The sequence below is a fragment of the Panthera onca genome, chromosome C1 (genome assembly GCF_046562875.1).
Source record: "Panthera onca isolate mPanOnc1 chromosome C1, mPanOnc1 haplotype 2, whole genome shotgun sequence".
NCBI lineage: Eukaryota > Metazoa > Chordata > Mammalia > Carnivora > Felidae > Panthera > Panthera onca.
Genome location: NC_138346.1, coordinates 209,658,613 through 209,685,279, shown reverse-complemented (window position 1 = coordinate 209,685,279; position 26,667 = coordinate 209,658,613). Strand labels below are relative to the sequence as shown.

General features: G+C 51.3%; 2 protein-coding genes across 3 annotated transcripts in view; both read right to left on the bottom strand.

Moving 5' to 3' along the window:
- Positions 1-1,040: 1,040 nt before the first annotated feature.
- On the bottom strand, positions 1,041-5,362 carry CPLANE2 (ciliogenesis and planar polarity effector complex subunit 2). 2 transcript variants are annotated; one of them, XM_060621144.3, is made up of 6 exons: positions 5,034-5,362; positions 4,476-4,614; positions 3,070-3,222; positions 2,395-2,519; positions 1,956-2,092; positions 1,041-1,715 (listed from the first exon to the last, which is right to left on the bottom strand). In XM_060621144.3, exons 1-6 carry the CDS (start codon positions 5,034-5,036, stop codon positions 1,466-1,468), a joined length of 807 nt encoding a protein of 268 aa, XP_060477127.3. In that variant the 5' UTR covers positions 5,037-5,362; the 3' UTR covers positions 1,041-1,465. The 2 variants fall into 2 exon arrangements, with proteins under 2 accessions (XP_060477127.3, XP_060477130.3); XM_060621147.3 differs by lacking the exon at positions 5,034-5,362 and adding an exon at positions 4,927-5,031.
- Positions 5,363-15,204: 9,842 nt separating this feature from the next.
- FBXO42 (F-box protein 42) overlaps positions 15,205-26,667 on the bottom strand; it is a 100,195-nt gene continuing 88,732 nt past the window's right edge. Inside the window, exons 5-10 of the mRNA XM_078452335.2 lie at positions 24,909-25,062; positions 23,580-23,690; positions 22,080-22,176; positions 21,539-21,595; positions 20,771-20,887; positions 15,205-20,112 (exon numbers count right to left, since the gene is read on the bottom strand). Of these exons, the coding sequence (XP_078308461.1) occupies positions 18,997-20,112; positions 20,771-20,887; positions 21,539-21,595; positions 22,080-22,176; positions 23,580-23,690; positions 24,909-25,062 (1,652 nt within the window). The 3' untranslated portion in view covers positions 15,205-18,996. The remainder of the gene's footprint in view (positions 20,113-20,770; positions 20,888-21,538; positions 21,596-22,079; positions 22,177-23,579; positions 23,691-24,908; positions 25,063-26,667) is intronic.

The window sequence follows — 26,667 nt, the reverse complement described above, 5'->3', positions numbered from 1 at the left end:
CCAGCGCTGGTCCTTTAGGCCCCGGAAGGGGTGACCGACGAACCTGTGGGTGGTGCCCAGGGTAGGAGACATGGTAAATGCCATCAGGCAGGTGGTCAGTGTGCCCAGGAGGGTGAGCCAAGGTGGGTTATGTATGAACGTCCTGCGTGTGCCAGCAGGGGGGTGTGCACATGGGAGGAGGGCGGTGTTTTAGGACAAAGGCTGGTATGTGTGAGCATGTGATCATGCCTGTGAGGATGTGGTATACAAAGCTGCCAGGGCTCCCCTCTCAAGAGGCGGCTCCAAGGGTCCGCTGGCTTTGGGGGTCACATATCTGGGCCCCCAGGTCCTTCCAGCTGGCTCAGACTCAGCCCAGGCCTCAACCCAGGGTTCCAACCAGGGTACCATCAGGGGGTGTCTGAAAGTATAAAGGCCCTCTGCATCAGCACCGCCCCCTCCCCCCCCACCCCCCCCCCCATACTTTAGCCTACATTCGCCAGTGTCTCTGGTGGATGGGGCAGGGGTGAGACACAAGAATGGGCACATTCCCTCACTTTCCTGCTCCTGCGCTTGCTGGCTTCCCACAGGGCAGAGCTGCCAAACAGGGCACCTCATTCTCTGACCCCACCTGGTCCAGTCCCTGGCCCTGCCCAGTGAGCTTTCTGATACCCCAGGCTGGCGGGGCCCTGCTTCCCAAGCCTAGCCTGACACCTTCATTTTCAAGAAAGGTACTGCCTGGAGGGCTCACCCCCTGAACATGAAGGTGGACTACATTTCCCAGCCTGCCCTGCAGCCCCATGTAACCATGTGACTGGGTGCTGGCCAATGGAAGGTGGGCAGAAGGCACACCCCAGAGGCCAGGTCCGGGGAAACCTCCTAGGTGACCCTCCACTAGCAGTCACTCCCCCTCTGCTGACTGGATGCTGATGCCCCGGGGCAAACCGGGAAGCCATGTGTTAGAGACCTCAGAGTCAGGGTTCATTCAGCAGAGCCCCCAGATCCCTTCACTTCCAGCTGAAGTGAGGCTGAGCAAGGAAAACATTTCTATAGAGTAAAGCCACTGAGATTTCAGGGTTTATCTGAAACAGCAGATGGTGTTGCCTCAAGGAATACAGGCTCTTGATTGAAGTCACTTGGGGTCCAGCTGGGATGCCCCCCCTTTCCAGTCGCCCTTTCTGGGAGGACAGCAGGTGGGGGGTGCGGGAGAAGCTTGAGTCCTGAGGCTCTGCCCCTATACTTCCTCAGTTTCCAGAGCCCAGACCCTCCAAGGTGGAGGGAGAAGGCCAGGGGGCCCCCGGATGCCCTTAGGCCACTGATGCACAGAGCCTCGTGTCCCCACCTCACTGCTGTGATTTCTGCAAGGAAGGTGCCTCCTCATCCTCCTGACAGGCCCCTCTGGCCAGTCCTCAGGATGAGGTCAACGTTCCTGCCTCAGCCTTAGGACCTGGTCCTGCCCTCTGCCTTGCGTCACGGTTGGGAGTAGAGATCAGCTGGGGGAGTTCTCTGAGGTGTCGGGGAGCAGGCCAGCTGCCACCTGGTCCTGGTGCCACAGCTGTTCCGCCAGGCCATTGAGCACGTGGGCAATGTCGGCCAGCCCAGCCCACCCATCCAGCGTGCGCCCATCTGCCAGCCGCCGCCCCGGCACACTCTTCACCCGAAAGAGGGGCAGTTCCCAGGCCTGCCGGAAGGCCGTGAGGTCACGCTCAGGCACATCAGTGTGCATGTACTGGTCAAATCTGGAGGAGGGTCAAGGAGCCTGGCCGGGTGTCTCTGCTTACCACCTTGTCGCACCCAGCCTCAGCCCTCTTCCCCGGAGCCCCATCCGGTGGGGGCAGGGGGGGTGGCTGCTGCAGCCTTTAAGATACTGTCCATGGGCGTAGAGCCCACAGCTAGGCAGGGGCAGGGTCCCTGATCCCCTTGCTCTGTGCCTTGCCAGGTGTGGCCTCAGACTGTCCTAGGGGCCACCCAAAGGATACTTGGAGCCGATGACCATCCTGACAACACCAGGGGCGTCGCCTGCTACTCGGGCCAGCTGTCCAGGGAGGTCTTCAAAGGAGGCACGGTCGGTGAAGGAGAAGAGGAAGAGGAAAGCATCTGTCTTCTCCTTGCAAGCCTGGGGAGGGAGAGGCCGATGTGAGGCTTGTAACCAGGGGGCCAGAACCTCCGATCAGCCGCAGGGCCCTGAGAAGTCTCAGCAGATCCCCTCCTTCCACAGGCCCAGAGCAGGGACTGGCTGGCCCAGGGCAGAGCTGGGGCTGAGACCCGGTCCCCACGGCCAGCTCAGCCTTCTCCCACCCGGGGCAGCACCCCCAGGCCACACCCAATTCTGCCTCCTGCAGACCGGGCAGGTACTCAGAAGCCCACCTCAGACAACCAGCTCCTCCCGGCCCCTCCCAGGCCCACCTGTCTGCTCACCGGCAGCATGTGGTCGAACTTTTTGAGTGCAGACTCCCCGCAGTCCCAGAACTCAAAGCGGAACATGACAACACGGTCAGTGGCCTGCAGTTTGGCTGGCCAAAATACCACGGTGGTCTGGATGCCTGGGGGAGGGTCAGCTATTCAGCATGGGAGAGGCGGAGTGGAGAGGGGCCAGGGGCCAGGAAGAAACAGGAAGAAGATATGTCCCCGGTGGGTCCACCAGCCTGGTTCGGAAAGCAAAGTCGCTGACCCGGGAAAATTCTCAGGCTGATGGGGGGAAACCGAACTGCTCTAGAAGAGTCTCCAGCCTGCCAGAGAGATGCAGCCCCAGCCCCAGCCATGACAAAGCAGCTCCACTCGTACATACGAGGGGACCCGGACGTACTGGATACTGGAGGATCCAGTTGTAACCTGCTGGTCAATCAGCATCTAACGGAAGGAAACCGGAAGAGAAGATCGGTGTTCCCTGAGCACCCATCTTGTACCAGCTCGGCGCGAGGCATGTTACCAACACGATCTCTAGTACCAATCCCACAATACACTGGGGTTGGACCTATCATCTCTGACGAATAGAGGAGCCAGTGAAACGCCTTTCCAAGGTTGCGGAGTAGACGATGGGTCCAGGGCCAGTCTTTCCTCCACCCCAGGGAAGGCCTCCCGGGATGCACTCACCAGCGGTCTCATGGTGTACCACGGGTACCTCTAGGCCGGCCAGCTTGGCCACCAGTGCTGTCTTGCCCACGCCGCTCTTTCCAGACACGAAGATCTTGTAGCTGGCTGTGTCGATGGCCACGGGTGGGGGCAGCACTGGTCGTTCCAGCAGCCCTGGGACAAGAAGGGAGCCAGGTGGGGTCAAGAGGCCAACCTGCGCTTGCCCCATCAGACCCATCAGCTCTAAGGGCTTTCTGGTGCCAGCTATCCATGGTTCTCTATACTCGGTACGGAGGCCTGGGACACAGGCAGCGTCCCTGGATGAGCTCTGTTACAAACACCTGTGCTCTGTTAGGTGCACCAAGGCCCATTCCAAATAATACCGAATTACTTTTCTTTAAAGTTTGATGCACGAGGGGCACCTGGGTGGCTCAGTCAGTTAAGCGGCCCACTTTCGGCTCAGGTGGTGATCTCACGGTTTGGGAGTTCGAGCCCCGCACTGGGCTCTGTGCTGGCAGCTCAGAGCCTGGAGCCTGCTTCGGATTCTGCGTCTCCCTCTCTCTCTGCCCCTCCCCTGCTTGCACTCTGTCTCTCAAAATAATAAGTGAACATTACAAAAAAATAAATAAATAAAGTCTGACGCATGAGATTGTTTTTATTGATACTATTATGACCTGTTCTAGATTTCCCACATGTAAAGGCAAGGTTCTTCATAATTCTTTCCTCAATGGAGAAATATCAGCAAAAATATTCTCAGTTACTATAAATAAACTTGTTAGAATCAATACACTGAGATCTTTATGAATGCTTTTAATTTGCAAAAAAAAAAAAAAACCAGTCTGAATTATGATACATGCATAGGCTTAGCATCTGAAAGTCCTCAGCTGTGGGTTGCCCTGTCATTCTATGGTCTTAAACCTCCTGGCGCTTTGTTTCTTCTGGTCAGAGCTGAGCTCTCACAGCAGATGCCAGGCCCCTCTGCTGACCTGTCAGTGCAACGCTGGGTGAGGTGGCTTCATCCTGGGAGACGTGAATGTCTCGTCTTTGAGACTGTAGGATATGGAAGAGGCTTGCCTCTACTTACCAGGCACAAGTCTGTAAGGTGTGCTGTTGAGGGCAGGCGGGAGTCTGTTGTGCAACATGCCCAGCAGAGGGCCTGGCACAGAGGTAAGAACTCAATCAACAGCCTCTCTGGTGACAGTGTTCTTGGCAGGGTTGGGGCTGTTTCCATGCTCCTGGCTCTGATGGTGGAATTAGCTCTAAGGAGATTCGGGGGCCCCAGGGATAGGGCTTCCAGGGGTCTCCAAGGTTGAGGAGTGTAGTAAAGCAGGCCCTCACTGCCCTACCGCTTTGCCACCTTCCCCACCCCTCCCAACAGGTGACACTGTTCTTCCAGGGGAGTGACAGGCTTAGGGGCAGGCACTTACCGAACACCCGTCTGCGGTTCTTGCGCAGGATGCAGGCTAAATACTCCTTGCCCTCGGCGCTCTCGTGCCAGTCTGGGACAATCACCGAGCCCGGGGCGGGTGGTCTGGCCATGGCCTGGCACCGCGACGGGGTAGAATGCTGAGTAGGGGAGGGGAGAGGGTAAATGTCCTGAGCTGGACCTGCGATCCCTCTCAACCTGCTCTCTGACTCTTCCTCAGAACCCCAGCTCCCTCCTTGGGGTGGGGGGTGGGGGGTGCGGGCGTCATTTACTGCACCTCACCCTTATTATCCCCATTAGCGCTTTTGGAGTCCCAGTTTCCTTTCATGGTCCTGGGGGGTTACACACTCCCCGTCTCCCTCTTATTACCCAGACGGTGCAATTCCATAGTCCCTTCGTCCCCATACTGCCCCCTGGACAGCCATCGCATTATTGCCCCGGGGGGCACTTACACAACCCCCTCTCCCTTGTCATCTCGGGGCAGGAGCGAGGGTTTTTACACAGCCCTGTTTCTCCTCTGCCTCCTCGATCCCAACTCCTGGGGCCACCCAGCCCTCACCATCAGAAGTCCCCGTCGGCGAACGGGCTCAGGCGGAGTTGGTCCCTTTAAAAGCCCACCCGCGCTCCCGCCGCCCAGCCCGCCCGGGTTGCTTCCGCCCGGCCTGCGTCTGGCTTCGGAGCGCTCAGCCTGCCTCGGCGTCGGAGCTTGAGGCGCATGTGCGGAGGCTGTTGTCAAGGAGACGCCGGGGGCGGGACTGGCCCCCTCTCTTGTCTGCCGCTACCACCACGCGGGGGCACCTCGGACGGGGCCTAACCCTCCGGGGCCGTGGGTCCTTTCTATTGCTCAGTCCGATTCCCAGGCTTTCCTCCCCAAACTCCTCCCAAATCAAATCCCCCTCCTCCAGGAGCCTTCTCTGCCTCAGTGACTCAGTTCCTTTTTCTATAAAATACTATTACCTCCTAGGGTTTTTTTTTTTTTTTATAACAGTGCTCAGCCCATAGCAGTGCTCAATAAGTTTAGTTAGTGTTGCTTATTATTATTGTTATCGCTCTATTAATTCTGCTCGGCAGGACCTAGAGATGAATTAAAACACCTATGGCTTCGGAAGTGGGGAAACAGCAGCTCAGAGAGGTTAAGGGACTTGCTCAAAGTCTTAAAAATGAGTCAGAGGGGGGCGCCTGGGTGGCTCAGTCGGTTAAGCGGCCGACTTCGGCTCAGGTCATGATCTCGAGGTCCGTGAGTTCGAGCCCCGCGTCGGGCTCTGTGCTGACAGCTCAGAGCCTGGAGCCTGTTTCAGAGTCTGTGTCTCCCTCTCTCTGACCCTCCGCCGTTCATGCTCTGTCTCTCTCTGTCTCAAAAATAAATAAACATTAAAAAAAAAAAAATGAGTCAGAGGGCCACAGGAGTCTACCGGCCATTCATTGATTCATCCCATCCATTCAACAAATAATTACTGAGCACCTATTATGTGTTCTGCCCGTTCTAGGCACTGGCAATGGAAAGACAAGAGGTACTACCCTTCTGCGGCTGACATTTCAGCACTGAGGCCATGAGCCCCCCTCCACCCTTCCAATGGGCACCGACCTGTTACCAGAAGGTGGGGGTGCTCAGTAAATGCCTGTTAGTTGGACAGGATGCAGGTGGGTCCTTGCTGAGAGGTTATCTATTACACTTAATTTTTACCAGTATCTTCGTGCAAGTAGCACGAAGATTTGTTCTTCAAGTAGGACAAATTTGTCAAGTAGGACAAATCACTGCTTTGTAAGGAATAATCTGTAAGTTAACCTTTATTGAAGGCCAACTCAGTGCCAGACAGTGGGGGCTTTACAGAGGTTAACTTCGTTTAATTCTATAAACAATCCTGTATGGGAAATATTATCGTCTCTCTTTTCTTTTACAGGTGAGGAAACTCAGACAACATGATTATCTGGGGTCACATCACACAGCTGGCCAGTGGCAAAACTAGACTCAGAACCCAGGATTCCTGGACTCTGAACATCTGTTCTGCCAGGCTGGGTCTCGTGTTTTTTTAAACTTTGTCCCCAGCCACTAGGAGGTCCCTTCTTAGTCATGCCAAAAGCAGCCAGAGGGCCATCAACCCACAAAGCATCGAGGTCCATTATGTCCGAGAGAGTAGAGGGGACGTGGCCGTATAAGACAGGGTGCTTGCTGTCAGTTGCTTCCACTGCAGCTAGGCGGAAACATAACAAATGAGCACTGATTTCTCCGGGATTCTGCAGCTTGAAACCCCTGCCCACAGTCCCAGGTTGCTCAGCTCCCTTTCCTGCCGTTCTTACCGCACCTGCCCAGACTCAGGATTGGTCACGCTGTGTGGAGCGCCCTCTCTCCGTGGACCTGAAGTGCCTCCGTGGCAGGGCTCAGATCTGACTTATCTCTGAGTTTCTGCACTTCATCGTTAGCCGTGCCCCGTCTTGGCTCTTGGAGGGCTTGGAGGGCTCGGGGAGTGTGAGGAAATGAAGCAGCTTGGCAGGATGAGCTTGCCAGTTATCCTGGAGGCCAGATGTGAAGTCCTCTTGGACAGAGGGGGAGGCCGGTGATCAGAGGATCTAGGGGCCAGAGGTTTTGGGGGGAATCAGCCTTCACCGCCCTCAGGAGCTCCTGGAGAGGACACTTCGGGAGCATCAGGAGGAGCCTGTTCAAAACATGGGTTCTTGGGGTCCATCCTCCAGAGACCCTGCTTTGGGGGGCCAGATGGGTCTGTAAGCTTGCATGAGAACACGGGGCAGTTCAGAAGTTGGGTTCTGTATCAGTCCGCTGCGGCTGCCGTAAGAGACTACCACAGACTAGGCAGCTTAAACAGCAGAAATCTATTTTCTCGCAGTTCTGGAAGCTGGAAGTCCAAAATCAAGTTGCCAACGGGGTTGGTTTCTGGTGTGGCCTTTCTTCCCGGCCTGCAGGCAGCCGCCTTCTCAGTGTGTCCTACAAGGTCTCATCTCTGTGCACACATACCCTTGATGTCTTTTCCTTTTATAAGGACACCAGCATTACTGGATTAGGGCCTTGCTCTTATTACCTCATTTAACCTTTATTACCTCCTTAAAGGCCCTATCTCCAAGTAAGTCACATTGGGGGTTAGGACTTAGCATATGGATTTTGGCCGGGGGTGAGGGGAGTCACACACAATTCAGTCCATGGCAGGGTCCACAGACCTCACTTAGACGTCACTGCTGGTGAGAGAGCCAGTCGATGGTTAGAGCCTGGGAGTGAGGTGGTCAGAATTTCGTTTCAGAGGATGCTTGTGGACCATTTTGGTCTAGTGAGTTCTGCTGTCCTGTGCCCCCTCTGACCATTAAACTGAGTGTCCCTCTAAAAGCAAAATGTTTCTCCTCTCAAGGCCTAAGGTGAAGCAGGTGGACCATCTATCTAAAGGCCCATATGGTGTAAAACTTTCTGATTCATCTACTCATTTGTTCATGGTTTGGTCTCCCCCCGTCTCCCAAATTGATTGAGCACCTTCTGGACAGGGCACCATAAGGCCTGGACGGGCAGACACACAGGCCTGAGGCCCTCAGGGGCAGGGGTGGGTGGGATGCCCAGGAGGATGAGTGGAGGAGGGACAGTCAGATTCGGGTGTCCGTCTCTTCTCTTGCCTGGACACTGCAGCCGTTTCCTGTAGGTTTCCCTGCTTGCCTTCTGGAACGCCACAGGGGCACCAGAGTCGTCTTTAGGCAGAGTAAATCCAGCAATGCCACACCCATGCTTATAGTTTTCCAATAGTTTTCACTGCCCTCGGAATAAAATCCAAACTCCATGCCGTCAAGGCCATCTGTGGCCATCTGACCACCTCTTGCTTTCATTTCAATGGTCGCGCTTTTCCCCTTGCCCAATGCCCTCCAGCGAGCCCGGCCTTTTGTTCCCACACAGGACCTCTGCCCTCCGGTGTCCAGCACCTAGACCTCCCTGCATCACCCCCACAACCTCCCGTGGATGGCTGCTTCACCTGCACAGAGGCCTTCCTCCTCCTCCACTCGAGGATTCGCCCTTACCCTCCGAGACTCACTCCTTCACGCCCTCCTGTTCTTGATTCTGAAATTTTATTTTTTTTTAAGATTTTTAAGTAATCTCTGCACCCAATATGGGACTTGAACTTACAACCCCAAGATCAAGAGTCGCGTGCTCTACCAACCGAACCAGCCAGGCGCCCCTTGATTCTGAAATTTTAAATTTATTGTCTCTCTCACCTAGAACATAAGCTCCATGAGGCTAGGGGCCTTGTCTTTTCATTCTGTTATACCCCTGTATCGGTTTCCTACACCTACAGTAACAAAGTACCACAGACTGGGTGGCTTAAACAACACAAATGTGTTTTCTCAGTTCCGGAGTTTAGAAGTTATATATCAATCGGTCACCCGGGTGGCTCAGTTGGTTAAGGGTCCGACTTCAACTCAGCTCATGATCTCACGGTTCACAAGTTTGAGCCCTGCATCAGGCTCTGTGCTGACAGTTCAGGGCCTGGAGCCTGCTTCAGATTCTGTCTGTCTGTCTGTCTCTCTCTGCCCCTCCCCTGCTCATGCTCTATCTCTCAAAAGTAAATAAGCATGAAAAAAAAATTTTTTTTAAAGAAATACATCAAGGAGTTGGTAGGGTTGGTTCCTTCTTCTTTTTTTTTTAATTTTTTTTTAACGTTTATTTATTTTTGAGAAAGAGAGAGACAGAGCATGAACGGGGGAGGGTCAGAGAGAGGGAGACACAGAATCTGAAACAGGCTCCAGGCTCTGAGCTGTCAGCACAGAGCCTGACGCGGGGCTCGAACCCACGGACCGCGAGATCGTGACCTGAGCCGAAGTCGGCCGCTTAACCGACTGAGCCACCCAGGTGCCCCAGGGTTGGTTCCTTCTGAGGGGCAGGAGAGAAGGATCTGCTCCAGGCCTCTCTCTTTGGCTTGTGGGTGACCATCTTCTCCTCACGTCTTCACATCACTTTCCCTCCGTACAAATCCGAGTACAAATTTGCTGTTCTTAATAAGGACACTAGTCACACTGGATGAGGACCCACCTGAATGGCCTCATTTTAACTTAATCACCTCAGTAAAGACCTTATCTCCAAATATGATTACATTCTGAGGTTCTGCGGGTTAGAACTTCAATATGAGAAGGGAGGGGGGCAGAGGGACACAATTAAGCCCATAATAACCCCTACTAGCTAGAATATGTTGGACATATAGTAAAAACTCAATGGAAACGTGTTGGCTGACTGGCTGTGGCTGCAGCTTGGGGAATGGCCTGAAGAGGGTGCCTGGAAGAAGCCACCAGTTAGGAAGCCCGGCAAACATTACAGGCACGAGTGGGTGAAGACATGCACTTGTCAAATACGTATGAGCACTCCCCGTGCCAGGCCAGACACTGGAAAGACAACTGTAAAGGAGATACAGACCCTGTCCTTGTGCATTCCACACTCTGCTGGGGACAATAGTCCAATAACCAGGGAATTGCACTTATAAGCAGGGCGGGAGGGTAGATTAAAAATGTCCAGATTCCATTTAAATATACGGTGTGGGACTGGAGCTGCCAAATCATCCCCAGGGAGGTTTTTTTGAGCCTGGAATGTGCCAGGCCTGTGCTTGGCAGCAAGGTTGGTGTCCTTGACCCGGACAGCCTCATGTGTCACTTCCCTGCTTAAAACCCTCTAATGGCCTCCCACTGCACCTGGAGTCTTGTCCACCCCTCCCTCCCCATGGCCTACGAGGTTCACTGGCACCCTCTGCCTTCACTCACATGCCCCAGGCACTCCGGCGTTTCCTCTGCTCCCTGAATTTGTTGAGTTCATGCCTGCCTCTGGGCCTTTGTTCCTGCTGTTTTCTCCGCATGGCTGCTCTTACATTCAGGTCTCAGCTGAAACGTCTCCTCCTCAGAAAGGCCTTCTCTGATGAGCCCAAGCCCATCACACTCTGTCACATCCCACTTTAATTTTCCTCGGGATACTCATCTGGAATGGTCCTGCTTAGCTCTTTCCACCCTCACCCCCCACTGAGATGCCACCTCCACGGGGAGGGCCAGTGCCTGGCACACAGTGGCATTCCGCACTTGCTCCATGCAGGGATGAGTGCCGGCCTCCTCCCCCCTTGATCCAGGCAGCCACCAGGCGCCGCGTCCTCTCCCTACACATTTGACATCCTGTCCTCTCTTGGTTGCCACTGCCTGGGCCCAGATCCCACTCCCCCCCTGCCTCTCGTCCCCATCTCCAATTCATTCTCCAGTTCTGCCCCGTGCACTCCAGTCTCACACTGACCTCAAGATTCCGGAAGGGCTGGTCATACTCGGATTTCTTTGCAAAGGCTCCTCCATCTACAGGAATACCCTTCTCCTTTCTTCCTCTGGCACTGGCCACAGCCCCTCTCACCCTTGGGTCTTGGGGTTCCCTAGCCCCTTATCGGATTTCTCTCCTTCTACTGGAGCAAGTACCAGCTTTTACCTTGGCAGACTCAGATGTTTAAGAAACAGAGCTTTGTTTCCTGGCTTGATTTAATCTGTCTGCCGACATTTTAATCCAATAATTTCCTGGTAAACTTGTATTCAATGGATTTCTCATTCTCTACTGTTTAAACTCAATCTCCTCGAGGTTATTTCTTTTCATCTCCCCCTCTTCCGGCCCTGGGGCTCATGTTCAGTGTGTAGGAGGTGTTGCCCAAGTGCCAGGGAAGCATGTCTGTGGAGGGCACCCACTCCTTGGGTGTCCTCTGTCCTGGACCTTTGTGGGCCTCCCACTACTGGGAGAACTCAGCTGTGCGGGCCTCTCCTCCCGCTGTGGATTCTGCTCATAAGCTTCTTTCCCTGCTACATCTGGGGGGATGACCTCTGGTCAACAGATCCATATGGGTCACTCTGTACTGTCCTCAGCCCCAAACCCCAGCCCCTCTGGATATGCCAGACCTCCCACAGCCCTTCTGCACCTTTCCCGGACCACAGTGAGTCTGTCTTCCCAGGGTGAGGCCTGGAGGCCCGCCAACACCCTGCATTACTGACTGCCAGAGGCCAGGCCTGGGATCCCCCAAGAAAGGCTCTATTCTCATTTCAGTGGGGGTGAGGCTGGGGCAACGAGAAACCCATCTGTTAGCTCTCCCTGGCTTCCCAACAACTGTCCTGCCCTTGACTGGCTATGTTGGTTACAGACAGTTCTGACTCTGCCTCCTTTGTATCTTTTTAGTACGACACCTGGACTGTCTTTGGCTTCTGAAGCTCAGGATTTGTCATCTTTGTTCAGCCCAGTGTGATGCCTCCCTGGTTTGTGATGAGGCTGTGAGCTCCTCCAGGAGCAGGCCTCTTTTCAGCCATCCGAGTCCCAGTGCCTCGAGGGTCAGTGTGTGCTCAGGTGTGCCGAGAATGACTGACCCTGAAGGGCAGTCCTGGGCTCTCCTGGCCTTGCTGATGGGTGGGCAGCAGCTTCCTTCTTCCTTCCAGGGTTCTGCCTGGTAAGGTCTGGTCCTCAGCCCTCTTTCTCTTCCCTGCAGTGGGCAGGGGCAGACAGGTTCCCCGGTGGGGAGATGGCACACTCTGCCAGGCTTCTGAGGCATTTACTTGTAACATCGGCTCAGCTTTGTGCATGCTGACAGGGCCTGGGCCCACAGCCCAGCCCAGTGGAGACAACACTGGCTTTCCCATAGCTGGAGGCTGAGGCAGAGAGGGCGGGGGGCGTGGGGGGAAGGCAGCCTGGGACGGTGTTCAGACATGTGGCAGAGGCCAGGGAAGGGGCCCTACCCAGGCTCTACCAACAGCGGGAGGGGAGAAATGGGCAGTTTTTTCCTCCAGCCCATTCAGTTTCCCTCTGAAGTCAGCCTCTGATGGAGTGCCCAGGCCACAAAGCCTTTCACGGGGTGCCCCCAAGTGGTCTTTTGGGGAAGCGCACCCACTCCGTGGACCAAGTTACTGCTGGATCCAGCTAGGCCGCTCATCTGTGAGGCTTGCAGCATCACCGCCATTTGAGTGACAAAACTGAGGCTCAGGTGGGACCAAGGGACCCCCAGGTGCCCTCTCAGCTCTTGAGTTGTGAGATGACTTGTCTCAGCCCAAAGTGACAGCGCCAGCTTTTGAAACCAAGGTCTTTTCTGGTTCAAAGCCAGCCCTCGTCCCTGTCCTGCAGCCTCTCTAGGAAGTCCTTTCTGAGTGCAAAGGGCACGGAGGGGTCCCTTGGCCCCATTCTTGACCGGATGCATACCTCGGCTCTACCTTCCCTTCCCGTGAGAGTTAATCAGTCTCTGCTTGAGCACCTCCAGCAACGGTGACATCATTACCTCACAAAGTATCCACAAGAGCACTTGGCTGCTTTTGTCAGTGGTATATTGTGGGCAAGTGGGGACAGTTGTGGCCACTGAGAGCAGAAGGCAGACCTAAGCTAGGGATGCTCCCTTGTTGTGGGGGGCGGTGGCAAGGCATAGAGAAGCAAGGGTCCAGTCCCCCATGGCAGCGTTACAAGCAGGCCAGCCTGCAAGATTTTGAGGTGATGCCTCCTGTCCCGCTGGACAACAGGGTGCTCAAAGGCTGGCTTTTTGCAGAGGCTCCCAGATGAGGGTGATGCGAGGTAAAGCCTTGGGCTGCAGAGCTGGCTGACGGTAGCGACCTGTGCGATGCCTTGGCCTCCCAGTCTGAGTCGGTGATTCCTGCACTGCCGACCCACAGAGCCAGCTGGAGAAGAGTGGCCAGGGCCTGCGAAGGAGAGAGGGCAGTGTGGAGCTGCCCCTTCCCGGCTAGGTGCTGAGATTTACACCCAAATGTGCAAAGGCCTCTGGCCTGCAGACACCCAGGGGAGTGGCGAGGGAGTCTTGTGCCAGGCCTGCGTGAGAAGGCAGTGGTTGGCACCTCCGGTCAGGCCTTGGGAGAGTCACGGATCTTCTCTGTTCGTCTCCACATTAAGGTTTCTCCCCAGATTGGCATGTCCTCTCTTCTATGCTCTCACACACCCTCTGACCTGGGGCTGATCAGGCTGCTGTCAAGTTCAGGTCGTCTTTGGGGCAGAAACATGCTCATCAGGGGGTAGGAGCATGGCCCTTGGCAGGGACAGACCGAGTTAGGATGTGGTCTGGGAGGCTGTGCAGGTCTGACATATCCTGAAGACTGGGCACGGGGGGGGCCTTCCTCAGGCACCGGCGTTTGCCTCCTTCCCCAGGACCACCAATCAGTCACCCCTAGCACCCTACCCACCAAACACAGCCTCCTCCACAACATTCCATGCATAGACTGCCCGGGCAGTGCTTGAATTCCCCCAATGGTGCCAAACTGGTTCTACCTGATACATACAGTTCTGGCCATTGGGAGGAATTTCCCAATGATGCTGAAATCTCTTCCCTAGAGCTTCTACCCACCGGACCTTGTTCAGCCCAACAGACCCACCAGGGACAAGTCCAACCCGTCCGCAGGGCGACTGTGACAGAATTCAGAACAATCATGCTAGCCCTTGCCAATTCAGTAGCAGCCAGCACGTGGTGCTGGGCCATTTGTACCCCAGGGCCCTTCCCCAGACCATGCTGTAGTTTGCTATCCGCCTTAAAGTATGGTAAACGGAACAGACAGCATCAGACCACCTGCTGTTAGAGGCGGAAGGTTCACCCCACAGCTTGGGAAACACAAACGTGCAGACGGGATGACGGCCGCAGCTCCACAGCACCTGAACCTGGGACGAAGTTGGTACAGTAACCGCTGGACGAAAAGCCCGCGATGGCGCTCGGCCCAAAGGCCCGTGGGTGTGAGAATCTGGCACACACCTGGCGGGTGGCTTCAGCACTGGGGCAGCCCCCTGCCCTGGCGGTGCCTGTCTCCTCCCAGGCCCCCACACAACCGGGCAGACTCGTGTCGTCGGTCCCTAACCGACACTTCCAAACTGGGAGCCAACCAAGTGTGCCCTTGCAACCGGGCAGAAGGATACCTCACGTGCCGGAGGCAGAATTCAGCGAGCACACCGCAGGATGAAGTCCGGAAGGGAGATTAAACGATGAGACAGTTCTGACCTGATTGATGGCAGCAGCTGCTACTGACTGCTGTCGAGAGGCAAAAGCCCCAGAAGTTCTCACGGTGACATCTAAAAGAGGACCCAGACGACCAGACACGCATAATCCTCAGCAGGGGCACGCTCGTGACGGTTTACGCAACGAGCCCAACCCTTTCCTTCACGATCCTGTATTTTTCTCGAGGGTTAATTACAAACACTACCCACCACCTAACGAGCTCTTGCCATGTGCCAGGGCCTGTGCTAGAGCTTTCGTATTCAACTTCGGTTCACCCTCGTGATCCTTTCAGATAAAAACAACTAAAATTACAGATGAGGAAACTTGTATCCAAGGGGAAGTACTAAAAGGGGGAAGGCGAGATGAGGTCAGAGGCCTCTAGAGCCGCAGGCCTGTTTCTCACCACCATCTGCGATTATGTCCCAAGATCCAAGGGCTCCGTGTCCTCGTCTTGCCCAGGAGGCCGGTGATGGGGTGGCTGTTGTCCTGGCCCCCGGGGCCTCCGCTCCAAGCTGATCACCTCTCTTAGGTGTGCACCACAGGGTAGTAACTGAGGCTCTGAAACACCAAGTCCTTCGAGCAGGACTGAGGGAGCCGCGATGGAGCTGTCCCTGGGGAAGGGCAGCTCTCTACCTCAGCCCCAAAACACACCCCTCCTAGAGGAGGAGGGAGTCTCCCAACTACCTTGCTTTCAACTTCCGTCTCCAACCTCAACTGCTTGCTACTACAGCTTTCTTTCTTCTTTCTTTTCTACTAATAAAACAGTTAAGACAATTCTGTCCATTTTGTTTTATTTGTTAAATTGCTAAAAAGTCATCAGGGAAAACCTTAACAAAAAATGAAACAGACAGAGATTTAGATATTAGTGAAGTCCGCTTTTCATTCCTACACTGTTACGTGCCTAAGATGACCATCTCAGGGGAAGCCACCTGGGACCCCTGAGTTGCGGGGAAACCTCACTCACAGCACCAGCTTCGCCAGGGCACGATGGGTGTGCGCTGACATGCACCCTGGTTGGTGGGAGGGGAGCAGAGCGAAGGAAAGAGAGCGGGGGTGGAGTTGACACCTAGGGGTTGCTCTCATTTGACAACGGACACAGTGAGAGGGAGCCACTTACTGGTGACCGTGCAGAACATGCCTTCTGCACTTCGCGGGGAGGCTGCACGGGATGCAGGCCTCAGAGTTCGGCTTCCTTGCCCCTGGGGGTATTCAGATCCTCCCCACTGACTCGTGCACTGGTAAGAGAGCACAGACAACGCAAAGCAGAGCACATCACCATGCCAGGATCACCACAAGGACAAGGACAGACAGACAAACCCACCAGGAACATCACTTTTACGGGGAAGGAAAGAGGCAAAGCAGACGGAAACACAGAAAGATAAAGTCAGAGGACAGCAAGTATCCCTCTGTTCTCCCAACAGCTGGTGGCTTTCTGTTCTCCAAAGTCAAGACTTCTCAAGCTGGTTTTCTTTCATCCTCCTCTTCTTCTTTTCTCTAAAGAGTTCCAACACAGTTCCTAGGATAGTTCATGGTTTTAGCTCTTGATACAGAACTCAAACATTAACATCAGATCAATCCGTAGAAGGCTGGAAGGAGAGTGAGCCTAGCATTACAACTAAATTTAAGCTTGTTTCAACACCTCATTTGTGCTCCTAAAATATACTATTTGGGGGGGATGAAGGGGTGTTTATGCAGCCCACCATCCACGTTAGTAGAAATGTGAACGAAAACACAGAACCCTCTCTGCTGCCCAGACTGTAAAGTGAGTTAAGGGAAGCTCCGTCCAAGAGGGAAGGAAGACAAAAAGACTCTCACGTGAGAGTCTGAGCAGGGTGGCCGATGAAGCGGACAGGACATGGGGCTCACAAAGGCATACTTGCAGGAATGGAAGGGGTTAAAGCTTCAAGTAGAAACAAAATGTATTTTAAATACTTAAATACTGATAAATAGTTGCTAATTTAGGTGGTCCTGAAGGCTTAAGAAATTGTCTCCTTTTTCTCAGTGAATTTTAAGACAAAACTGGCATCATGTCAAAACCAGAGTTGTGGTTAGATGTGACCTGGCAGAAGCACCCCCGGGGGGCTGGAAGAATGCTCTCCGCAGCTGAGACGCCTGGAGTCCCAGCGCGCGCGTGTGTGCGGCTTCACAAGGGCCTGAGGACACAATCGCCTTGACTGTGTCGAGTCGCTCTCCTAAGGTATCTGCCCACAGCGCCCAGGAGCCACCGAGACCAACAACACCGGGTGCGGATGAGGCAGATTTTTCTTAAGGAGCTGTCAACAGCCTGGTTCGGAGCGGTGTAGACAATACTGGATGCCACGGAGTGCCGAGGAGCTGGTTACTTTCTAAGAGCATCATCATCTCCACTGCCTCCCTGTTTGGGGAAAACGGAGGGAATCCACAAGCTAACAGCTGGCTTAGGGAGGCCACAGGACAAAGGGAATGATCACCAAGTTGAGAGTCTGAACTTTCAGGCTTCCAAATACTTTATATTTCAATAGGAACTGAGTTAGGAGATGCTGTCCATGCACAAGTGCAACGTCATAAACAAGGTTCAGCAATGGCAATAGTGTAGTATCTAATCTCACAGGCTGCTTTATCTTGTGATTAAGGACCCCACATGGTCTAACAGTCTTTGCCAAAGAAGGACCGGCAACAGCCCAAGGGCGAGGAGTCTGGAAAGCTAAGTGCTGAGCTGTGAGTAGTGGACACCACAGCAGGTCGGCTTGGTAGTTTCCTCATCTAAGGGAGCACATGGGACAGTTTCTGGAACACAGACCTCTCCCTGCAAGCTGGCCCCTTCCTGCGCTTGGCACCACAGGGGCTTTCCCACCAAGACCACATTGTAAAAGCTAATGGCCAGGGGAAAGAATTCAACATGATGTAATAGGAGAAAACACACTTATCAGACAGACTGCTCAGTGCTGGCCGAGAGCCAGGACCCAGGGCCAGCTGTAGCAGGCTTGTGCTTGGGAAATGCTAACAAGAAAAAGGGGAGTGTGAAAGATGGGAAATGCAATGTTTTGAAATTCAAATCCTAAGGGCAAAGTAAAAATCCTCTTTGCACTGATGAGAAATCACCAAGAATCCACATTTAAGTGGTGACATTTGACTTTATTCTAACATCTCCTACGTCCAGCCCATGGTTTAGAGACTGGTCACTTCCAAGAAGATTGGTAAACTTGTAACTTCCTATGTCAACCAAAGACATGCTCCAGTTGGTTGCACTTTATCTCAGAAATGGCGTGAAATAAAAACCCAAACCTTATTTGTGTCATACGTGAACAGCACAATCACAAAGGAGGGGCCGCTCCCGAGGTCAGCCTTGCAAAGACGCTAAGCACATGATGCTCAACCCAACCACCATCAACAGCCAGGCAGAAAAACGCATGTCACCACAAGGGCAAAAATCATTTCTAGAAGGAGCTATTACTAGGATTTCCTTCCAGGATCAATTTCCACATTGCATGAATACGGACGGGTGGGCCCCATGTGCTCTGGAAGTAAAAACAAGCCCCAAAGGGAAAAAACAGTATTTTTTGATGCTTCAAGGACTTCTCATGATACTGGCATCTTGGAATTCCCTACCAGCCTCCTAAGTGATACCAGAGAAAGGGTTCCAGAAAAGAAATATCTCTAAGAGATTTCCCTGGGCACCTTAGCTTTGTAAAAGAAACAGAAAATGAGAAAGCTTTTAGGGCTTAAAAAAAAAAAATCCACATATGCCCCCCCCACCCAAAAAAAAAGAAAAGAAAAAGGCAGCCTCTGAGGATCAAGTTTTAAGGGAACAAATGTGGTTTTTGGCAACTTGCAATCAAATACGATTGTCAGAAAATTCCAAAATCAGACACCAAAATGTTTTTTCTGAGACACAGAGGGACCACGCAAAAGACCAGCAGACACTAGGTAGACAGGCGTGTCTGCATAAACATCGTCTCACGGTGATCCTGGCACACACATGTGGACAAGAATTCCCGGCTGGGTAACTTTCCTCAGTCACGAGGGCAGAACGGGGCCAGGCAGAGGGCATTACCGCTCGGGTCGTCTGTGGTTTTCAAGGGAAGGGAGGAACAGTTCTCTACAGGCTCCTTTCCCCCCCGCCAGCTCCTGGAGCTCGTGGGTCTGGAGACTCCACCTGTGCACCTTACACACGCTCTTTCTTTCTCTAACTCCAAGAAGGCCACGTAAGGACTTATGGGGGCTCTTCAGTTGCCTTAGGTTAAGTTCTGACATTAGTCTGTTCCCTAAATTCTTGGTCTAGTTACCAGCAATGTAGAAAAAGGCAGCCGAGCCTCTGCTAAAACACAGCAACAATTTGATCTGAACCAGGACGGAGACCTCTCCCTCTCTGTAAACAGAGTTGGCTATATAATATAGATTTATATATTTATATATAATTTTTTTCGTAATGGAGGTTTGACCCCAGCCTGCAGTGAGTGAGGTTGGGAACTGGGGGTTTGGGGTAATTATGGGGTAATTCTGTCCTTTGTTTTCCCAATTCGCAGTCCAAATGCTTGCACACTGGAAAATTAAAAGCCACAGAAAGGGAAGGGGGTTTAGAACATATTATCTCTTTGCTCGCACAAAGTACAAGGCGTTTGTTTTTGGATAGTACTTCACATTCTGTTTCTTGTCCATGAGTCCTCCAAATATGATGAGTTCGCCCCTGCCTTGTACCACTGTGTGCAGGCTGGTTTCAGGAGGTCCGACCACAGAACTGCTATTAAATACTTTCCATTTGACCCGCCCCTTCTCCTTGGTGTCTTTAATGTCTAGCACGTACATCTGCATGGGCTTGCAGTTCATACTCTGGTACAAAGGTTTGCCAACATTCAGGGACTGCGGAGGGTGGTGGCCCAGGCGGCGGGCAATGGGAGGTAAGGAATGCCCATCCCCTTGGGCAGGCCCTGGGCGAGGGACGGGCACTGTTTCTCCACTGCTCAGGTTCTGGCTCCCGGGGGAGCCTGGAGAAGACCCCAGAGGAGGACTTAGTGCTGTGGGTGCTGAGGGGCCTTTGGATGACATTGCTTTGATGGCTTCTAGGCTCCGACGCAGGGCACCTGGGGAGACAGCCCCTGCGAGGGCACTGGCCACGTGTGGTGGGGTATGCACACCATTCGTCTGTTCGGGAGGGTGTCTCGTGCTTCCCCCGACTGTCCTGTTGTCCACACCATCCATATGATTGCTACTCGAAGTGGGTTTCAGATCCCAATTCAGATCTATCGATCCTAACCTCAGATCTTTCTGATCTGGTAGTGACCCTCGTCGGGGGGCCAAAGAAAGTCCCATTTTGAGGTCATATCCGTCAGTGGTAGATGGAGTGCTAGGAGACACGGCCTGCACAGGGCTGTCCAAGGAAGAGCCACCAATCACTGCTGTTCCTGGAGACAAATTCCCACCATTGAGGATGGGGGAGCCATCTCCTCTGGCTGGGGACAGGCTCCCTTCCCGGGAACTTGAGGGGGTCTGCCTTTGAGCTCTGGGCCTCAGTGTTCCCCAGCGGCCGTTAACACAAGGAGCTTCATCCATACTCCTTACTGGAGACTGAGAGCGGTACTCTCGGGTTTCGGGAACCAGGGCTGGAGGAGTGGCGCTGATAGGTGATGGGCGAGAGTTCAAACTTGGGCTGAGTGGGGCTCTCCCGCTAGGAGCCTGACTGAAGACCACCACGCACTGCCCCACCTGGAAGACAAAAGACCTGTGCTCAGTTCTGATCATTCGTCTAAACGGCAAACATTTGATCAGGAGCATCTGGGGAGGCCAGGCATTTTGTAGGTACCTGAGGCACCGAGATGAACATAATGGAGTCTGCCTTCTAGGCTAGAAGGGGAGATAAACATGGGGATAATTTTTGCTGGAGCGTGACAGGTGCTACCATTAGAGTTGTATGTACAGGACAGGGGAGGGGTGGAGGGAGGAATCAGTTTTGGTTTGGGGACCCCGAAGAAAGGTTCATAGACAAAGAGATGCTTAAAAAGCTAGCACTAAAAGGATCAGTGGGGTATATGGGGTGGGGTGGGGAGCGCCTGGCTAGGTCAGTCAGGAGAATGTGCTACTCTTGATCTTGAGGTTGTGAGTTCAAGCCCCACGTTGGGTGTTGAGATTACATAAATAAATACACTTAAAAGAAAAAAAAAAAAGGATCAGTGGGGCCCACACAGGTTTCTCATCTAAAGGTTCATATATGAGCAATGCTCAAGGAGTTATGGTCAATGCCCACTTCTTTTATGACATCAAGGTATTTTTCATTTCTATACAAATTTGCTTAGAAGTCTGACGTGCTAATTTGGCCCTACAGTTAGGACGTCCTCTCTCACTGGCCTGTCAGTCCTCTGCTCACCCGGCAAGCTGGATGGCACCACAGTTCTGGAGCCCCATGATCTTCATTTTCTACCTTGAGTGGCTGCCAGGCCCAGGGGCCTGAATGCATGTGCAACAACCAAGCATCCTTGAAGAGCTGTAAGAGAAGGACCGACAGGAGGGCTCAGGTGTGGTATAGGTTACAAAACATACACACATAGTTGGAATCTCAAAGCCATGCTGTTTGGTCTAGAGAGTGTGTGGGCTCTTCAGAAGAGCAAAATTTTTGGTTAGCCATTCATTCATGCCCCTTCATTTATTCATATACCACCACTGGCCTGGAAATATGAAACTGTGCTTGTGACCTACGAATGAATTTTAAGTGGTTCTAAATTTTGCCTGTGGTACAGCGCATGGGTAGGTGGCGTAAATAATACATATCCATAACATTCTGAATCTGCATTCTTAAATAAATTCCACGTAAACTGTTTTTCTGTCCCACTCCTCCTAGAAAACATGACAGCAGCATTACAGCCTAAAGAGGAAGTAGGAGTAGGGAGAATATACAAATATTTAAGAGACGAACATCTCTGATTAAAAGTACCTCTCCCCCTCCAAAAAACAAAAACAAAAAGCAGATCTCAGCCAGAAAATACAAAGGTTATATATATATACCCAAAGTGAAAACGTATTCTCTAAATACAAATGTGGAAATGGTCTTATAACTGCTTACAAGGTGACACAGGGAAACAAGTTTCGAACACTTAGCAACGTGTGCATCGGAATATGCCACACCAGCAATACTCACAGCGTTGGGACCGCCACACCCTCCAAGGATTAAGATAGTTGCATCATCTATGACAATCTGGGGAGAGGAAGACATTTAAAATAAAACCACAAAGACACAGGCACCTGACCTCCTATGCATCAGTGGTATATGAAAACAGCCTACCCAGATCCCAAATGAGAGTATTCTAGTCATCATAAGCTCTCCAGTCTCCCCAAACCATGTCAATTCTGATCTCTGGGGGCAAATTACTGATGATTCACCTGAATGGATATATCCTTTGTTGATCAAACATTAAAATGAGCGTACCAACCACATAAAATGCAGGGTTCTCTTGAGAAATGAAATAGCAAAGTAAATGCTTTGGGGAGAGGCATAATATAAAGCCACTAAAAATTAATACAACCCATTAGAAGTTGAAAAATAAATACCAGCAAAAAAGAACGACAAAGTCTCTTTGGCTTATGCATGTTGGCATCTTACCTGACTCCCTCCTCCCTTTCCCATCCTAACAGGAAGATGCTACAGTGTTTGCTGAATAGTTATTTTAATTCCTGAGCACCTGAGATTGGCCACCTCGAGGATGAGGACTGGGGCCGGAGATGTTCGGCTTGGACCACGCCCACTGCTCGAGGTCAAGGACCCAGACATCGTTGCTCCTATAAGATAAGGACAGGAGAATGAAGGAGTCAGGAGCCACCAGGGACCCCAGAGCTGATATAAATGAAGTTACATTGGTATTTTATTTATTATTATTTTTAAGTAGGCTCCATGCTGAACATGGGGCCTGAGCTCACAACCCTGAGATCAAAAGTTGCATGCTCTACCAACTGAGCCGGCCAGGTGCCCCTTGAAGTCACATTTATAAAGATGCCTAGCAAAGTGCCATGCTGATGCCATCTTAAATTATTTTTTTCTTCCCCTTCTTTCCCTGGAACCCACCTCAAGAACTTCAAACCTTTGTTCTTCCCACTGACCCGTAAGTCCTCTTTTGAGTCAAACCTACAGCGACATACTAGTATCTAAAGTAAGAACGAATTTTCGTTGGAAGTTTAACTGGCAACAGCTACTGGTCAAGATACAGTCTTTCAAAAGCAAAAGCCACAAGGAAGAGAAAAAAAACTGATGCAAAAAGTAGCTCTATCATTGTCTAGGAGATAAAGATTTGTCAATTCTGGCTATACAAATTAATTTCACCACGGCTAATGAGATTTGCAGTTTTATCGAGGACAAACTGGCATCTCCAACCCCCAAGGGACCAGTACGGCAAGGACAGACTCCTAGAAGGCAGTCTCTATTTTACAGTCATCTCGCTAAGGTCGTTTATTCACATAGAGGAACACGGAATAAGAACTCTAATACCGTAAAGCCCTAAACCGTCTCAGCTGAAGGGCAGCTCACGGTGTCTCAACTGTTTTAAAACAGGAAGATGTGGGGTACGCTGCCCGACAGGGAACAGGGTTGGGTCTGGAATGGTTTTACTGCTGACAGCCCATCAACCTGCCTTTCAGAGCACAGGGAAAATGACCACTGCTTGACGTTGGCCTGAGCTGCCGAGTCATGGCCAGAGATGATGAGGACAGTGGGTGTATCAGACCTGATAGATTTCTTGCTCCTACCCACCCCCCCCAACCCATCCTATCTGGAGAAGGAACCATTTTCACCTGTCCTGTCAGTCTAGCTCTCTCCTCTAAAGCCCAAAAGGGCACAGGCTGGCTCACAAAGGAGAGCAGGTAAAAGCACCCTGTGCTTCTCGGACAGTAGCCTTCCGTAAGCACAGGTAGAAACAGACAAGGTGGAGGCTATCGCAGAATTTGATCCCACTGAATGAACCACACCCCAAATAAAAAGATCCTACACAGCTCTGACTTTATGGAGGAAGGTTTCCAATGTATTGCTCTATGATGAGGGGATCAACAACTGGAATGCTAGGAAGCAACCCGTGGTTGGATTAATTAGAACCATGCTCAGGAATACTAACCTGACTAGTTCACTCTTCTGACCTGTTATTCCCAGGAGTATTTACCTTCAGGTTGATAGTCAGCAAACCAAATATACTTACATTTGCCGGGATCCTAAGGAGCCACCAAAGACAATCATTTTATCATCTATCACACAGGAGGAATGGCCAGCCATGGGAGGTGGCCCATGGGTTGTCACGATGCAGTTCCACCTAATATAAAAAGACAGAAAGAAGCCAAGAAGTCAGCACCACCTGGTCGTACGTGTTTCAGGTGGCAGCAGTAAGTCGGTATCCACTTGACGCGACGATTCTATCACCTTCAGTAGAGATACTGGTAGGATAATAAATGGAGGATGGCGGAAGGTATTTATGCCCTTCTTATAAACCTGCTAAAGCCATATTCACTTTCAAGTTCTCAGTGTGTATGGCTTGGAGGTAGAGTGGAGAGAGGACCAGGGAAGCCACCACGGCTCTTCGTCGCTCCAGGCTCGTGTGCGAAAGGAGCATCACCTCTACTTCCCTCTACAGTCCCGATCAGCTGCAACTACTGAGAGCCCTGTACTTAGTAGTCTGTTCCAAGAACAAAGGAAAAAGAGTCAGGAGTCAGTCTTGGGGACACGGAAGGAACAATGAATCATCTGAATCCACAGTGCACCTGGGGAATTAGCAGCCAGAACTATTCTCCAACTGGCACGTTCATTTCTCTAGGAAGAGGATGAAATCTCTTCCACTTTTTCTCTTGGGAATAAAGGGTCATAGCTTTAGTTTCTTTTTCTTTGAAAACAATTTTAACCTTTTTCTCTAAACTTAACAACAACAACAACAACAACAACAACAATCTTTTAAAAACGTAAGCTCTACACCCAAGCTCTACCAGCCTGAACTCACGACCTGGAGATCAAGAGTCGCGTGCTCTACCGACTGAGTCAGCCAGACACCCCTTAGCTTTAGGTTTTAAGGGGGTCCTGTACACTCTCTGAAACTGTCAGCAAAATCTATGCATATGTAATTTTTTTTCCTGGAAAAGAGTCCATAGCTTTTACCAAATTCTCAAAGAGATTCCTGGTCACAGAAAAGATTCATTTATTCATATATGTATGTATATATAAATATGCATATGTGTATATATATATATATATATATATATATATTTTTTTTTTTTTTTTTAATTTATTTTGAGAGAGAGAGAGAGTGAGCACAAGCAGCGGAGGGGCAGAAGGAGAAAGAGAATCCTAAGCAGGCTCCATGCCCAGTGAGGAACCCAGAGTGGAGCCCAAGGAGGAGCTTGATGTCAGGATGGCAAGATCGTGACCTGAGCCGAAATCAAGAGTCAGACGCTTAACTGACGGAGCCACCCAGGCACCCCAGGAATCCATTTATCTAAAATCTTTTATTCCAGATTGGAAGAATCTTATCTTTGTGGCTTACCAGTTTTTAGAGGGTGAGTAAGTATGTATTTCATCAAAGAATCTCTCTGGTTGGTGTAGGGGATAAGGGCTTGGCCGCGTCCAGCCACCAAACAGCACCAGCAGGTCCTTGTACACGACCAGAGTTGCCCCAGCTTTAGGGGAAGGATAGGACCCTAGGAAAGTCAATAACACCATCGTCAGGATTCAGGGTCTCACAAGCTGTAGGGAGGTTGTCTATATATGACCATTCCCTGGAAGAGTCACAAAAGGGGAACCTATACCATAAAACATAAGGGAAAGGCAGAGACAAAACTGGTTTGCAGGTCTGACAGAAAACCATCACCAATTTATACATTTTTTTTTTAGTATAGTTGACACACAATGTTACAACATAGTGATTCCATAAGTTTATACACTATGCTAAGTTCAACACAAGTGTAGCTACCACCAATGGCTACATCGACTATTACAATATCACTATCAATTTATACGTCTTTTATAATGAAAACAGAGAAACCTGAATTAGAGGAAAGTTACTTAGTTTGCTTACCTGAAATGAGGGATGAGAGTACCTATCTCATAAGGCTGTTTTGAGTATTAAGTAATACATCTGAAGCACACAGCACAGCGCCTGGCACCTAGTAGGTGCTCAATAAATGTTGACTCTCCTGCCCATCCCTTTAATAAGCTTAATAGACATAACAAAGGAAAGAAAACAACAGATCAAGGAGTATATGTACAGGCTAGTTCCTGGATGCAACTTAAAAAATAAAATAACTGCTGTTACCCAACATAGGTAAAAAGGGAGGCACGCAGTTCTCATTTGTTAGCATAGTGGCCTCTAGGCCTCTAACTGTGGGCTTCGCTAGCACAAATGGGGGCGAAATTTCAGGCGCAGTGTGAAGACACTGCAGTGAAGATGTAGGCCGCGGTACCAAGAGTGGCTATGAAGGCCCTCCGGGCTGGATCTGTGAGCTTTGCCGACCAAATTTTGGAACAACAGAAATGTGGCTTATGCTAGAAAACCTTACAGATAACAAATGTCACACAGGAGCATGATTTTTCAGAGCCCTTTCTGCATTTATGTAACAACTGCTAGTTCTCCCAACCTCTTACTCTGCATGCCAGAGTAGGTTTGCTTTAGTTTGCTTAAGACCAAAGAAATTTGTCTCAATACATACGTAAATATGTACATATGTACCCAGGTGTCAGTCAATACTAATATTCAAGAAAAAAAAAAATGTTAAAGCTGCAGGGTCCCTTAAAAAAGACAGAAATCATCAGCAGAAGGAATCCCAACAGTGTATTAACCTCACGGCAGCGGAGGTGCTCCCATTCCGGGAGACAGAGGTGCCTTCCCCTTCAGCAAAGGGTTTTTGGGGACACGGTGTTGATGACAAAGTCTCAAGGTTGAAAAAGCGGAGTAAGTGATGGTCTTCTTGGGATCCAACTTAAGAGTAACTTACCATGGGATGAGAAGGTACCGATTCTCGAATATGGAGTGGGCATCTCAGAGTACGATGTGGCATCAGCTATTCTGAATACTTTTCTAATAGAACAGACACCAATCCAGACAGGATCTGACCACAGAAATGAGTCCTCTCTAGGAATGATTCTCCTGTCAATCGGCAGCACTGACTGAGGTCATACTGGCTGAGGTATTGCATGAGTTGGCTCTTGCTACCCTCCTACCCCCCAGGTATCATGACTAAGGGGGCTATTGTCCTTCACAGAGTCTTGCGATTTCTGGGGTAAACTTTTTGCCTTCCCGGGAGGAA